Source organism: Myotis lucifugus, unplaced genomic scaffold (assembly GCF_000147115.1).
Source record: "Myotis lucifugus unplaced genomic scaffold, Myoluc2.0 scaffold_15, whole genome shotgun sequence".
NCBI classification, from domain to species: Eukaryota; Metazoa; Chordata; class Mammalia; order Chiroptera; family Vespertilionidae; genus Myotis; species Myotis lucifugus.
In genome coordinates this window covers 14,100,225-14,117,281 of record NW_005871063.1, presented here as the reverse complement: position 1 = coordinate 14,117,281, position 17,057 = coordinate 14,100,225, and the positions used below count along the sequence as shown (strand labels likewise).

Here is a 17,057-nt window from a genome sequence, read left to right as displayed (position 1 = left end):
TAAACCTAATTTAATGACTCTTTGCTATATATGCAGATTATAAAATACTAGAGGCCCGATGCACGAAATTCGTGTAAGAGTAGGCCTTCCTTCCCCCTTCCCCCGGCTGCTGGCACCGGCTTCCCTTTGGCACCCGGGACATGGGCTTCCCTCGCAGCCTTGGCTTCATCTAAAAGGTGGTCCAGAAGGATGTCCGGTCTAATTAGCATATTATGCTTTTATTATTATAGTTATGTCATAGCTATGTTGGAAAGATGACTTACACACATTAGATAGTTTTATTAATTTTCAAACATAAATTCAAATAGTAGAGGGAATGTGAGTAAAATCAAGCCCATAATAACTGACATAGACATCAAAACATTTCTCTTTTCACTCTTCTACTACCAATGATCACATGTATACTGCCTTCACTTATCATCTCATGCTGACATCTCCCATGTCTCTATCTCCAGTCTGTATCTCTCCCCTGAACTCAGCCTCATACAGATAAGTCACTACCTCAACCCAAGTAGTCCCAATTTGAACTCATTACCACCCCCTCTACAGAGGGCAACCCTCCCCTTCTCACCTAGATGCTTGAACCTGAGCCCACGTGTGCCCACACTCATCATCAATCACAAACCTCTGAGGATGCTACCTCCCAATTATCTCCCAAGTCTGTCAATCTTTCTCCTGCCTCAATACCATTATGCCATTATTATCATTACTATCATTGTGGAAATAGCAGTGAAACAATTTTTCAACTTTTGAACTGTTAATTTATAGTCTTGGGAGGATTCAATCACCATTATATATAAAAAAGGGACCAAGCTAAAGTCATCGATGTGTATAAATTTAAATGTAACAAACCAGTAGAAAAAAAATGCACCTTGTAATTTCAAATCTTCAAATATTTTTTAAAAAGACAGTTTTAAAGGACATAGTCATATTAGTTAGAGGTAAATTGTATATACACTTCATGTGTACTTTTATATCTTCATTAGGTTTTTTAGGGTTTCCTTGTTTCTTGAGTCAATTTTTAATCACATATTTTCTACAAAATTATATTATCAAGATTTATACATTTTACCATGGATTTTTGTGTTTAACATTTTCTTAAAGTCTTTTATCCCATTATTTGTTTCTCTAGTTATAGTCTATATAATTAGGTTATTTGCTTTTTTGTTCTTTTTCTTAATTAGATTTGCCAACAGTTTATCTATTTGATTAGGTTTTATAAAGAATTTGCTCTTGGATTTATACATTCATTTTCCTTTTTTATTTCTATTTTACATTTCATTAATTTTGTTTTATTCTTAAATTATGAATTCCTTCGTCTTGTTTTCCTTATGGTGATTTTGTTTTTGTTGTTCCTATACCTTTACTTGGATACTTAGTTATTTTTTTCATTCTTCTTTAATAAAAAAAGCATTTAAAATTTTGAATTTTCCTGAGAACAGTTTCAATCACATACCATATATCTTGATGGTTTTTGCTGTTATTATTATTATTAAATAGTCTATGACTACAGTTGTTATTTATACTTGGTGATAGAATTTATGTAGAAGTTTTTATGAGTTTCTCTGTTATTTAATACTAGAGGCCTGGTGCACAAAAATTTGTGCACTTGGGGAGGTTGTCCCTCAGCCCGGCCTGTGCCCTCTCTCAGTCTGGGACCCCTCGGGGGTGACCACTTGCTGGCTTAGGCCTGCTCCCTGGGGGATTGGGCCAGGATGGCAATCAGACATCCCTCTGGCAGCCCGGCAGCCCTCGGGGGATGTCCACTTGCCAGCGGGGAGCAGTCCTAAGCTGCAGTCCAACATCCTTAGCGCTGCTGAGGAGGCAGGAGAGGCTCCCACCACCACCGCTGTACTGGCAGCCATCAGCCTGGCTTGTGGCTGAGCAGAGCTCCTCCCCTGTGAGAGCGCCCTGACCACCAGATGGCAGCTCCTGCATTGAGTGTCTGCCCCCTGGTGGTCAGTGTGTGTCATAGTGACCAGTCATTCCCAGGTGTTCTGCTGTTAGGGTCAGTTTGCATATTACCCTTTTACTATATAGGATAGAGGCCTGGTGCACGGGTGGGGGCCGGCTGGTTTGCCCTGAAGGGTGTCCCAGATCAGGGTGGGGGTCCTGCTTGGGTGCCTGACCAGCCTGGATGACGGGCTGATGGCTATTTGCAGCTGGTCACACCCCCTTCAGGGTGGGGGTCCCCACTGGGGTGCCTGGCCAGTCTGGGTGAGGGGCTGAGGGCCGTTTTCGGGCTGGTGGGCAACTGAAGCTCCCAGCCTCTCCTTTTTTTCTTTTTTTTCTTTTTTCTTTTTTTTTATTCTGGAATTTATTTACCTTCTATAGCTGTCACTGGAGCTGAGAGCTGGCTCCAGCTCTGAGGCCCGGTTCCAGCTCTGAGGCTGCGGCTGGCTGAAAGCAGGTATCTGGGTTTGTTTAGCTTCTATATTGAAACATTGTTGCCATCACTGCCGCTCTAAGCTCTGAGGCCGAAGCTGGCTAAAAGCAGGTATCCGGAGCTTGTTTAGCTTCTATAATTGCAACTTTGTTGCTTAGAGTGTAGCTTAGAGCAGGCTGAGGCAGGCAGGGAACTTTGGCTTCCTCCGTCACTGGAGCAAGCAAGCCTCCTGTTCGTTTCAGCTGCCTGGCTGCCGGCCGCCATCTTGGTTGGCAGTTAACTTGTATATCTCGCTGATTAGCCAATGGGAAGGGTAGTGAAGTTATGGTTAATTACCATGTTTCTCTATTATTAGATAGGATTTGTTCATCCTCTCATAGTGATTTCAAATTTTATTGTACAGTACTCAGAGATATTGGCCTATAAAAAGTTCCACTTTTTGGAAATCAGTTTTCTTGTCTAAAATTTGATTTACTTCTGAAATTATTTCATGACCTTTGAAAATATTATTTTATTTATCAAGTGCTATGGACTAAATTGTGCCCCTTCCATTTATATGTTGAAGTCCTAACTCACAATGAGATGGTGTTTGGAAATGGGCCCTTTGGGAGATAATTAGGTTTAGATCAGGTTGTGAGGGTGGGGCTCTTATGAGGGGGTTAGTGTTCTTATAAGAAGTGACACAAGGGAGCTCTTTCACTATATCTTTCTCTCTCTGTTACTCTCTCGTCCTCTCCAGGAACTGAACCAGCTAGCACATTAATCTTGTACTTCCTAGCCTTTCAAACTGTGAGAAAATAAATTCCTGTTGTCTAAGCCACTTTGTATATGGCAGCAACAGAAGGTGGCAAGCATCACAATCTTACTTTCATTTTTGTGTGTATCCTTTCCCAACTGTTGCTCATACTTTGTGCTATATAATTGTTTTATATGGTGACAAGCACAGTTTTAATTGGAAGCTTGGAATATGCCAAAAAAGAAATGGACTTTGTTTCTCTGGTAATCCAAGAGTGTGGAAGAAATAGTTCAGCTTTGGAATAGGGAGCTTGTGTGTCAGTAATGGTTATTTAAAAATTTAATGACAGGACAAGATCACCCAGAATAAAATAATGAAGGCTTGCATATTAGTTAAAGCTAAACATTTAATTGAGTGATGCACACCTGTGTACCTAAATTTATCTCACCATATGTGGTTGTACACTGGGATTCTCTAACACTGGCAGAAAAGAAATAATTTCTAGTGGCCTATTACTTATGCCAAACTGTGGAACAATGCGATGGAAGGGCAAGTACAGAGGAAATATAGGAGGTAGAGTATGTACTAGTGTCAGGGGCCATCACAAAGCTGTTCAAGTTAATTATGACAATTATGAATTGTAGTTTTGTGTCTAAAAGTTTATGTCTAAAAGTCACAAAGGCTCTAAGGACAGCTTAATTCACATCTCTTACTAATTAATTATTCAACCAATAAATTCAACAAATACTTATAGAATGCTTACTATATGCCAGCATTGGAGAAACAGAGTGGAATAAAATATGTTCTCTTTCTTCCAGGGCTGGCAGTAGGGCAAGAATACAATTACACTACAGCATGATCAAGTCTGGAAACACATAATTATAAAATAGTGCCGTCAAGTTTGCTGGAGTGTCTGAGGCCACACAGCTAGCTAGCTATAGGCACAATAAAGGCTAGAATTCTGATTTCCTGATTCTGAGCCCACTTTTATTTTCACTACAACAATACTGCCTGCCACAAATTATTAAATATGAGCAAGTAAAAATTTCAAATTAATAATCATCATGATTTATTTGAAAATCATCAAACCTGGTCGCAGCTGGACCAATACTTCTCCTGGTGTCACCTGGGTATTAATTTCATTTTCAGTTGGTATTACATTCACAGACGGGTATTCTATTGAATCAATCAAACATCCTTTGCTTATTAAATTGGAAACAGTATCACAACGTTCACTCCTTGATCCACCTGAAATGAAATCCTGTTTAAAAGAAGGAAAATCACTGACATTTTTAGTGCCTATCATCTCAATTAAAACCAAAAAAAACCACATAACAAATTTTGCAAAGAAGCCATCTTCTAATATTGCACCATTTATGCAACTATCCCAAAGAGCCACTTGTTTCCAATAAGAGTACTGGCAAATTTGTTTTAAGTAAGCTTTAATTCCTAAATCTTATTTAAAAAGAAGAAAATGAATATTAAAGAGGAGATTTAAACCAAGTACTTTTGTTAACTGATCACTGTAAAATTATACCAACGTAATATTTTACTTTGGAGAGACTGCTCCAGAAGAAAATTTATCCAAAATAGACCATTCAGCAGTTTCAGATTTAAGCCTTAGTTCTCAAAGAACTCAACTGGTATGTTTATTACGTATTGTTATGTTTGGAATATGAGAGCGAGTCCTCAGAAGTCACATGCTTAATTGAGTACAGAAAATTCATAAGAGAATGAATTGGAAATCTTCATTTCTTAGCCTGTGAAATCTGTCAACTTCTTATACACACAACAGTAATTCAATAATCAAGTACGATTGATGCTCATAATGAGGCAGGGAGATAAGATGGCAGCTCAAATTCTCCTTATTTTGCAACTGAATCTAAAATGTTCATTATCTTTCAGCATTGGCTAGTTGATGTTTATCCAAGAGCCATCCAATAAACTTGGAATTAATGGAGCAACCTTGAAATTTAGTTTATCTTAACTGTGAAGAAAATGATATTTTTATTCTTCATGTAATCATTCAGATTTTTTTCCTAAGAACAAGATATGTATTGAAAAGTACAGAAATATATTTTATTATATATAATGTTGGCCTGAATTATATGTGATATTTGCTTACACATTAGTTAGATACTTATTTGCTCAGTGATCTTCCTGGCAATTCCGTTTCTTTTTTTAAAATATATTTTTATTGATTTCAGAGAGGAAGGGAGAGGGAGAGAGAGAAACATCAATGATGAGAGAGAATCATTGATAGGCTGCCTCCTGTACGCCCCACACTGGGGTTCAAGCCTCAACCTAGGCATGTGCCCTTGACCATAATTGAATCAGGGACGCTTCAGTCCTCAGGCCAACACGCTATCCAGTGAGCCAAACTGGCTAGGGCCTTCCTGGCTATTTCCATCTGGCATTTAGTTATTCCTCCTTTAGTTCAGCTGATTCAGAGAACTGGATTATTATCAATTAATCATTCAATCAAAGAATACTTACTCAGAAACAGAAGTATTTTAGGTGCTGAGGATACAGAATAGAACAAGGTAGACATAGTTCCTGTCATCAAAGAGTCAATAAACCATCAGTGAATTCAGCCATGAAGCAAGGAAATGTAATAATCATGGCCATTAAACTTAGGGGAAGCACAGATTGTCCTAGGGTTATGGAGATTATTAAGTTTAATATTAGTTGATTATGAGATCACTCACTAATTATGGACAGGGACATCCCTGGCAGTGGAGAGTAATTAGATGGGATGGTGGTAGGCAATATAAAAACATTCATACAAGGATTTTAATTTAATTCCCATCTCAATTTAGAATAAGGGTTGGAAAACTAGTAAGGAACAATGGGACAAATAAAACCCATGGCTTTTTTTCTATGGCTTTAATGCTAAAAATGTTTTTTATAATGATTTTAAAATGCTATAGTACAATAAAAAGGAGAATATGCAACAGAAAAAGTATGTAGCTCACAAAATGTAAAAAATTTTACTATGTGACCCTTTACAGTACTGATCATTAGAGTGTAGAGCACACTTTGTAATATAAATATAATGAAAATACTAGAGAATATTTCATTTCCAATCAATTTTTTCAGATGTCATTTGGTAAATTACTTCATGGAAATAGAAAAAATGTAATTTGCTTTTCTATTGACCATATACCTAGATTTTAGACAGAAATTAAAAATGTTCAAAGCCTTAATTTTGTGTATTCAAATTTACCCTATCTACTGATAAAACTTAGAGGTACTAAGAATGTGAGATTTGGTTTATAAACAACTTGGAGTTCCTCAGAGAAAGTGGCATATACTTCTATTGTATGTGTAACTTTTCGTCAGAAAGCCTCAGGCTAGGTGGGGGTGGGGAATCCCACCTGTGCCAGAGCTTGGGGAATATGTGCTCATTCATGCCTCACATGAAAGGACACAGACCAAGGGCCACATGTGTTTTACAGATGTAAAATCCCAAGCCTTCAAATCAGGAAAGGGATAAAGTACAAATAACTCTGATTTTTTTTCAGCCAGGGGTTTTGCTATTTGTATATACAGAATGGAAAAGAAGTGAGTGTGGTTGATTCACTACAAGTATAGATCATGCTATGCCATTTGACCTTTAAATGCCAAATAAGTTTGCTGATATAGACCAAATAGTCTCAATTATTCTGCAATGTCTAAATCAGCCTGGTTGTTTTTACTCCAATGTAAAAATAATGTTGTACACTTGAAATGAATATAATATATGCCAGCTATCATTTAAATTTTTTTTAAAAGATGTGAAAAGGAGATGGGCTCTTGTTTGCATTTTTAAATAGCATGGTCAGATGACATTTGAACAAAACTGTGAAGGATCAGAGAGTGAACTACAGGGATTTCTGGAGGAAAATACACGAAGAGGAAGCATAGTGTGTAAATGCCCATGCAGAAAGAACTATGTCTGGCTTAGGCAAGGCCAATTCAGAGGCCAGAAATAATAATAATAGGAATAAAGTAGCTAACTTCTATTGAAAAACACACACACACACACATAACTAAGTCATAAAACATTGCCAATTTGACAATTAGGGTTGAAAAGGGAAGAACAGACCATGGCATCAAAATGAAGAATGGAATGCTGCCCCTATCCACTGTGGCCTACTTTCCACTTTGTATAAAAGAAAAGAATTTGAAGCCACACCCATTTAATTTTTTGTGTTTTGTAGCATTTTAATTTCTTCTAATTCTTATGTTTTACTTTTTCTACAAGAAGCACTCAAGCAAACTCAGACTTCAGCTGTCTGCATCTAAAACCTATTTGGTGATGATGTTTTGTTTAGTTATACACTTGAACCCTGCATGGTTTTGTTAACCGATTTTACCCCAATTAACTCGACAACAGCAAAACTAGAATCAAATGTTGAGTTTTTAAATTTGGCATCAAATTCTATAGTATAAATTTAGTTATTTTGAGGTTATTAATTGAATTGATATTACAGTCCTGGAAATTTTTTTTTTCAGTCCTGGAAATTTTATGTCATATAAAAATCTCCTCTAAAGTGTTTCAGTATTCTTTTTCTTTCTAAAAGATATTACTTTATATTTTCAATAAATAAATAATAAAACCTGTTTGGAATGAAAAGGCCATGTTAAAGTTACCCTGGCTGGCTTTTCTTCAGTTATTACTTTCACCCATTTAATGGAATAATCTGGGGAGATACATAAGAAAAGTGTTTTATCCTCCTCATTTCTGAGTCCTGAGTTTCAGATTTGGCAATCTGCACAAAAATGAAAGAATTCTATCATCTTCTTTTTGATAGTGAATGCCGTTTGTATCATATTTTGATATAATTATGCTCCATGGCTGCCCTCTAAACTTCTGGTTATGCAATCACAACCTGTATGTGACATATCAGGCAGGAGAGGAAGAGAGACTGGTCAAGTCCTTCACATATGTTAAAAATGAACATGCAGCAAACTAGGTAATATTGATAAGGTTCTGTTTATCTTCAATATTTTTCAATTGCTTTTCTGTAGCATGGAGGGAAAGAGAAGGTAAATATATATATATATATATACATACACAGATTTACATGCTACACAAGAATGTAAGCAAATTGAGTATATATCCTGTGTAAATTTTCTAGAAATCTTTTATTTTTTGTTATTAAAAATAAAGAGATGGGTGGGGGAGGGGAAGAAAAAAGAGAACAAGGAGAGAGAGAGAGAATACACAGAGAGGGTTTTTTGTTTGTTTGTTTTTCTTTATTGATTGCTTTGTGATTTATAGTACAGTTGTCATTCTTAGTTCTAGTTATTTCACTATATATAACTAGTGAAATAACTAGGCATATATATATACATATATATGTATATCTATTATATGGTCATAGGTTTGATTTTATTCAGGTCTTAAGAGTCTCTTAGCTAAAATGCTTACAACAAACTGATAATTAATTTAGCTTCAGGGCATGAATACTGAAGAAAAATAGATACCAATTAAGTTTCTTTAAACTTTTTAAATTTTATTTTTCAATCACAGTTCACATTCAATGTTATATTAGTTTCAGGTGTATAACATACTGATTAGACATTTATAATAACTTGTGAAGTAATCATCCTAATAAGTCTGATACCATACATAGTTATTATAATATTAGTGACTATATTCTAAGCCAGTGATGGTGAACCTATGACACATGTGTCAGAGGTGACATGCGAACTCATTTTTTTGGTTGATTTTTCTTTGTTAAATGGCATTTAAATATATAAAATAAATATCAAAAATATAAGTCTTTGTTTTACTATGGTTGCAAATATCAAAAAATTTCTATATGTGACACGGCACCAGAGTTAAGTTAGGGTTTTTCAAAATGCTAACATGCCGAGCTCAAAAGGTTCGCCATCACTGTTCTAAGCTGTACTTTACATCCATAACTGTTTTGTAACTGCCAATTTGTACTTCTTAATCCCTTCACCTTCTTCACCCAGCCCCTCAAACCCACTCCCATCTGGGATCCATCAGTTTGTTTCTGTATCTATGAGTTCGTTTCTGCTTTGTTTGTTTATTCTGCTTTTTAGGTTCCAAATATAAGTGAATTCATATGGTATTTGTCCTTTACTGTGACTCATTTCACCCAAGACAACACCCTCTAGGTCCATCCATGTTGTCCCAAGTGGTACGATTTCATCCTTTTTATGGCTGAGTAATATTCTATTGTATATTCAGGGTGTCCCAAAAATGTATACACACTTTGAATAAATATAAAGGCAGTGTTTATTAAAATACATCTCATTTTCAAAATGTAATTGAGTCAGCTATTAAAGTGTATATACATTTTTTGGGACACCCTGTAGGTACCATTTCTTTTTTATCCATTTGTCTTTTGACTGGCCCATTTAATCCATTTACATTTAAGGTAATTATTGATAGGTATGTACTTATTACCATTTTATTAATAGTTTTCTGATTGTTTTTGTAGTTCTCTTATTTTCTTAGTTTCTTGCTCTCTTCCCTTGTATGTTGATAACTTTTTGCAGTGTTGTGTTTGGATTGCTTTCTCTTTATTTCTTGTATATCTCTTGTAAATTTCTGGTTTGTGGTTTCAATGTGCTTCATATATACCAAGCTATGATTATAGTAGTCTATTTTAAGTTAACAGTCGCTTAAGTTCAAACACATTCTAAAATCACTACCATTTTTACTCACCCCCTCCATGTTTATGTTTTTTTTTCAATCTATTCTACCTTCTTTTGTGTGTTTGTGTGTATCCCTTAATTTACTATTGTAATTACATATGATCTTCCTACTTTTGCCTTTTAACCTTTACTGGCTTAGTGTTGGTTGAACTACTGCTTTTATTATGTGTTTGCCTTTGTCAGTGAGAGTTTTCTTTGCGATATTTTCTTATTCATATATTTTTAAATTTTTTTGTTCTTCATTTTGAAGAAGTCCCTTTAACATTTCATGTAATGCATTTCTTGGTTTGATGGTAATGCATTCCTCCAGCTTTTCTTTTACTTTTGGCCAGCTTTGAAAATCATATAAGCCAGGCTTAAGAACAAATAAAACCACATCTTCCTTCTCTGTCCCTCTACCCTACTGATTGAGGAATAATAGACATCAGTTGCATGCATACCTAAGTGGTGGGCGATCTTTCAAAACCAACCACTGCATTCTTTCTCTTGGTGATGTCAGGTCAGCCTGTAGGAGTGGACAGCTCCTTCTGTTAATGATGTGGCTAGTGGCCAAGTCCTAACACTGGTTGCTTCACCTAGGGTTGTGTTCTTAACACAGGCAATTCTGATTTTCCCAAGCCTGAATGAATTGCTCCAGAGTTTCACCGAAGTTCTTATAATAACAACTCCCATTTCTTAAGCAATGTCTGTTTGCCAAATGCTTCCCACACATTGTTTCACTTAATCTTCACAACAGTGTGTCATAAGTGCAGTTATTATTTCCATTTTAAAGCTAGGGAAAACTGAGGTTCAGAGGACATGTTAATATGGTACTATGGTTAGAAATTGATGGAACTGGGATTGGAATCCAAGGTGATCTCATTTCAGATCCTGCTCTTTCAACCTCTAAATTACCGTAGACTACCCTTCAGTACATAGAATATTTTGGGACATGAACAGCCAATTCATTTCTGAATATTTTCTGAGATCCCTTTATGGGGATTTGATCAAGAGCATAAACAGGTTTTGTCTTCTCTGCCCTGGCAGCCACCCACCTCTTCCCTTGGCTTACCTCCTTCCATTGGACCGACCATTCCTCTGAATAATCCCTCCTCCCCTGGCAGGACTGACATTGCAACTCACATAACTGTGACTCTCCAGATTTTTTGTGCCAGCAGAGGTGTGAGATGGAGAGGAACCCTTTGGAACCAGACCTTCTATATGGCTGTCATGGTGCATTTAGCTGACAACTGGGTTTCCAAACCATCTTTTGAAAGTTCTTCTAAACTACATACACTAAAGTTCTCAGCAACTAATGTCAAGTTGGCCCAAACTCCATGACTCTAAGGATCTTCCTTAGTGATACAGTAAAAATGTAAAATGGAGTATTGGGTTAGGGTCAGGAAACATCAAGCTATGATGCATTCTTGACAGAGATACTCTAATTTGGAGTGATATCTGATTTTGTCACTGGTAAAACCCAGGCCACATTCAGAAGCCTTGAGGCTGTCAGTAGGAGGGGCACTTACTTTCAGACATGGCTACTGTTCCATGAACCCCTCCCCTACCACTTTCTTGCCTTGCCTCGTGAAAGAAAATAACATCCACTATCTTTTGCTACTTTTCACCTTTCTTTTTTCCTCCTTGGGGATGCGTAAGAGCAAGCAGTAATAGGAGAGGTTGGAAAGATGATGGTAGGTGCAGTTTTTGAGCTAAATCAGAGGAAGTAAAGCTAGAGGTTTCTCTTCATCCCAAGCAAAAGGCCATTAAAGATCTATCTGTTCTAATTCTTAGGGGCTACATAAATAAATACAAAATTACCTACGCAGTCTCACCCCAAATTAGCAGATGGCTTCTTCATTACAACTTATATAACAGGTGGTTCTAATTAGAGATTACCAACAACAACACCCACAAAACTACTTTAGAGAAGGAATACATTATAATTATTTTACTAAGAAGTTATTGGGATATGTTTCTCTTGTTAGGATGTAAAACACAAATTTTTAACAATAAACATTTCTTAATTATTTTCTATACCACAGAATTTAAATGTACACACTATCACATGTCAAAAGAAAAGCACCCCATTTTCCATAAGTTACTAAAGAATTGATATACAATGTTATGATAGGGTAAATCACTTATCTCCAAGTATTGCAAATAAAACAAATGAAACCGACCAATAAATTAGCTTGCTTTTGTTTATTAAGCAAGTACAAGACAACGATCCAACTTGGATATATAACCGAATGCCCCAAGCTGCAACAAGAATTTCACTCAAAGCCTTCTGACCTAAGCAAAAGTTACTATCTGCGTTTGCCAATTTTCTCTATAGAACAGATGGAAAACATAAAATGGTTTGCACTTCATTTCAAAATTACCATAATTTTCCTAATAAAAAGGTTATACTTTATATTCAGCCAGATATGCTGTTTCCAGGCATAAAACCAAATAAAATTTTCCTGATGCTCATCAGTATCGTTTTCCTGATACACCTTCAAGGTACGGAGTTTAAGGCCAATGAAATTATGCTAGAGAGAAGGGCAATTGTGAGAAAAACAGAAAAGAGAAAAAAAAGAACAAAGAAAGAAAAAAAATTAGGCACACCTCTTGAGCACACCATCCACATTCTGGATCTAGCGCAAGGCACTTGGTGCAGGATGCTGCATTCGAAGATGCACATCTGCTGTTTTCTGAAATGGAAGACAAAATGAGGGGTTATGGCTTATTTTCCTACTGGGAAGTATATACAGTTCTAGACCAAAATGTTTTTTGAAAACTGAAATAAGATGACAGTAGTTTTAAGTACATGACATCAAAAAATACACAACTTCTTTTGGGAGGAGTTAACCTGCTCATTGTTATTAATAGGTACTGCATTTCCTGGATAGTTATTATTTGGTTTTATTATTTGGGGGAAATAAGAGTGGTAGAAATATGATTTTAGCTAGGTTTTGGGGTTTGGCTTGAATTCTCCTCCAATAGTAGAGGACCCTCCAAAGTGTTTAATGTGTTGAAGTTTCACTGTATTTATATTATCTGAACCAATGAGGTGTTTTTGGATCTAGAATTTTTCCTGTAAGAATAATCAAATACAGACCTCAATCTCAACAGGAAAATCCACATTGAGTCATAGTGAATGATGTTCCTGAGAAATAATCTTGAAGGACATATATTGTAATTAATTTGTGTTAATATTGATTATTTTGACTTGAAGGGTAACAGAATCAGATATGATTCAGTATTTTAAAGGTAAAATGGTTAAAATGAATGAGTTGTTTTAGTTCATTTAATTACTCTGACTGGACCACTTTAATTCATGACCAATTCACTTTTCCGTAGATACCCACACTTGGCTGTGACATTTTAATAACATAATTGTGCTTAGGAACTATTTACCTTTGTTCCTCTAGCCACAAACTACTTACACCATTAGAAAGAGGCTCATCATTATAGACTTAAACACATAAAATATAACAATGAGTCATAAATTACTTTATTGTGAGTTTTTAGTGGCATAATCACATCCTTTTTAAAAATATATATTTTTTATTGATGTTGGAGAGTAAGGGAAAGGGAGAGAGAGAGAAACATCAGTGATGAGAGAGAATCACTGATTGGCTGCCTCCTGCATACCACCTACTGGGGATCAAGCCGGCAACCAGTGCACATGCCCTTAACCAGAATTGAACCTGGGGCCTTTCAATCCACAGGGCAATGCTCTATCCATTGAGCCAAACCAGCCAGAGCCACATCCTTTCTATATTATCCCTACATGCTTCCTACATTCTATCCTTTACTGTTTACTCTGAAATATCCCAAGGACACTGGAAACCACAGCATACTGTCCAACTCACTCACAGGCACACAGTAAATAGCATTGACATGCTGGCTGTAAGTACCTCACAGTCCAGGTGAGAAGAGAACTATATAAGCAGACAGTGAAACACAATGTGATAGCACAAGGGAGAGACCATCAGGGCACTATGAACATAGTGAGGAGATGCTCACTCTGCTTTATTTTTATTTTTAAAACTATTTTTTATTGTTAATAGTATACAGATATCTCCTATTTCCCCATCACTGCTTTAGAGGGACGGTTCCCCTGAGGCAGTGATATCTAGTATGTCTCTTTGCCATCCTTCTTTGTTTATTCTAATCTGTGCCTGTTTCTTTTAAAAATGTAATAGGCATGAAAGAAGACTCTGTGCATGCACAATCACACATGGACATGATGGTTTGAAAGAGAATAGAGCCCACAAAGTCTCTAGCTGTCCCCATCCAGTTGGTTTCTCTTTTTCTTCTTTTTTAGCTTGCCCCAAACATTCTAGAAAACAGGGCTAAAACAGTTCAGACCTGGAAATGGCGTAGGTGTTTGCAGTGAGAAGAGAGAGGAACTGTAGGAGAGTAATCATAGCAGAGAGGTGCTAACCGGGGTGGTAGTGAGTACTCTTCCCTGTAACTCCCAAGATAGCAACGAGTTAAGCTGCAAGTATCCTTCCCTAACATCCCTGCTGTTCTATTATCTCCTCTCTGTATCCCCTTGCACCCTTTGTCCTTGGCTTTATATCAACTTTTAAAATACATTATCTAAAACGTCTTCACTAATATAGATGCACTGGCCTGGAATTCCAAGGACAAAAATAAATACTGTTTTGGGGTCCCTTTACTACCAGTGTGGCCATCTCCTAGTAACTAGGAAGACTCCAATAGCCTAAAATCCTTCCAACTGGCTTAGCGCAAAACTGTAAAAGATGCTTATTCCTAAAGTAGTCAGAAGAAGGAGTGACCTTCTTACTTGTTTCCAGAAAGAAAAACAATTTAAGTCCAGAAATCAAGCACATTTGCAGACCCAACTTGACCTTTACCAACTCTTTACAACTTTTAAACTTAACCCAATTGGAACATGGAATTAAGGTTATTGCAGATCATACTTGACCAAGCCTTTTACTGACTCAGTAGGACTTTTGCTCTGGCAGTTAAGATTGCAATCTCCTGGAAGGAAGCAGCAGATCCTACAGCTCTGCTCCTCATGTTTGTAATGGTTTTCTCACTTTGTCCTAGGTCAACCCAAATTCAAGTTCAAGTTAGGCTCCCACTTCCATAGCACATGAGGTAAATAATGAATATATGAACAAAAATGTGTGTTCTTTGTATTCTGCTTTCTGGCTTCGTCCTTGAAAAAGCTCTAGGCCAACCTCTGTTCTGAAACTTTAGACACCTAAGGATGATGACTACGAGGGATAGACTTTGGTTCTGTCAATACTTTCCAGGTTTAAAAGCTGACATTTCTCAGAGTCTACAGAACTACCAGAAATTGATCCCATAAATGGATATGGAGGAGGTGGGTAGGCCTTACGGTTCTGCGGAACTAGAGGAAGGCCATAAATTGAACTCCAGGGGAATAGTGTTGAATGTTATTGCTGTAGAGTGTCATGGTTAGAATTTACAGAAGACAAGCCAGATACACTTTGGTAAATAGCATTTTAAGGAATTTTTTTTTGAACTTTAAAACATGCAATTAAGTAAAAACCTAACACAAAAATGTTACACTAATTATAGCAATTCTTTACACTAAATGGATATGCTATTATGGGGCTATCTGTTACTATGTGTTAGGAGTGTGTGTGTGTGTGTGTGTGTGTGTGTGTGTGTGTGTGTGTATCTGTCTCTCTCACACACACTTCTGTGCAAATAGAAAGCTTTACACTGCCCACACATCAATGTATGACTTCTGTTTACTGACACTGGCAGTTTGTCATCAGCCTCTGGGTCTACTCAGTTCATCCCCATCCCTGATTCAACATCACAGGAAGGCAACTTTCCAGAGTTGGTTTCTAGCAGCTGTCATTGCTGACACTTCATTAGAGGGTGTGCCTGAGTGGTTCTTCTTCCCTCTAGGACAGTGGGAACTTCTTGTCCAGTATTTGTCCAGTGTTGTGCATTAAAGACCTTGTTCTTTATGTTCTAGCACCGTGTTTTCGTTAAGGATAGTTTTTTAAAATGGATTGTACTGGAAATTCTTAATCCAGTGGAAGCAGAAGGATAATATTTTAAACCACATAGCCTCAGAACCCTCTTTTGTACTTTTTTTAAAAGTCCTAAGTGCCTCACAAATCACATGTCATTAAAAAATGTGCTGCCTTGACAGAAATCAGTGGAGGATTTAACATCATATCATCAGTATGTTTGTACTTTCTGAATAATTTTATTCCTTCATAAGCATGGGCTGTGAGTCTTGCTTTTCTCTCATTTTGTTACAACTGGAGGTAACAAATGTGATGAGATAGTATTGCTAAATGAATACTGGGAACAAAGTTCCAGATTTTCATAGCACTGCTCCATAGTAGCTATGTGCCCCTAGGCTGGTTACCTAAATTCGTTGGGGCTCCATTTCCTCCACAATATCATTGGGCTAACCACTTATAAAAAATACCAATAGGAGATGAAATGAGCAAGTATATGCATGCCAAGAATAGCACTTATGGTATAGTAGACACAGTAACGGGACTATTGTAGTGTTATAATTAATATATGAGTTAATTGGATATATACATATATTCATACATAAATGTGTATTTACTTCTAGCTTTTAAAAAAAGAAGGCATTATGTGTCTTTAAGTTTGTTGTAAATGTAATTGGCTGTCTTTAAAATAAAGTCACTTGGGTCATAAAGGCAAAGGTTTAAAAATATAACTAATATATAAAAATCGTTATGAAGGTAAAAGTTACTGTATTTTAGTTATTTAAAAATGATTCTTAAGATCGAACTTAGTCAGGAATACACACATCAGTCCAATCTATCACAGGTAAAATTTTGGCACGACTATTGACTATAATTGGATTTCTGAAAATGTCTTAGAACACCTTCATTTTGTTCACAATTTGCAAAGTGAACATTGACTTAATCTGAATAGTTTTTGAGTTTTTTCCCAGAGTTAAATGTTTAGGGCATATGTGAGATGACTTCTTTAACTTATTTCATGAGGTATAATAAATACCCATTGTTAACAGGATAGAATAAACAAAAATTGAGAAACTGTGTACTCATGACACTCTCTTGGATGTTGTTTAATTTAGATGATGGGCTTATTCATATTATTTTGAGAGTGTTTAATCCATAGAAGTGAAAGGAAGAAGAAAATGGACAAAAAAAATTTAAAGACAATAGAAGGTTCAATGTTTAGATTGGGATCTTTCTGTAAATGAAGTGATCAGATCAGTGAAAGTTTTAGGAAACACTTTTTCGGTTCTAAAATTGATGCCATAAAATTTCA

General features: G+C 36.4%; 1 protein-coding gene across 2 annotated transcripts in view; it reads right to left on the bottom strand.

Moving 5' to 3' along the window:
- ITGB8 (integrin subunit beta 8) overlaps positions 1-17,057 on the bottom strand; it is a 78,289-nt gene that overhangs the window by 37,817 nt on the left and 23,415 nt on the right. Inside the window, exons 2-3 of one of the 2 annotated variants that reach the window (XM_006085061.3) lie at positions 12,387-12,472; positions 4,212-4,383 (exon numbers count right to left, since the gene is read on the bottom strand). In XM_006085061.3, coding sequence (XP_006085123.1) covers positions 4,212-4,383; positions 12,387-12,472 — 258 coding nt within the window. The remainder of the gene's footprint in view (positions 1-4,211; positions 4,384-12,386; positions 12,473-17,057) is intronic. The other variant, XM_006085062.3, reaches the window with a different exon arrangement.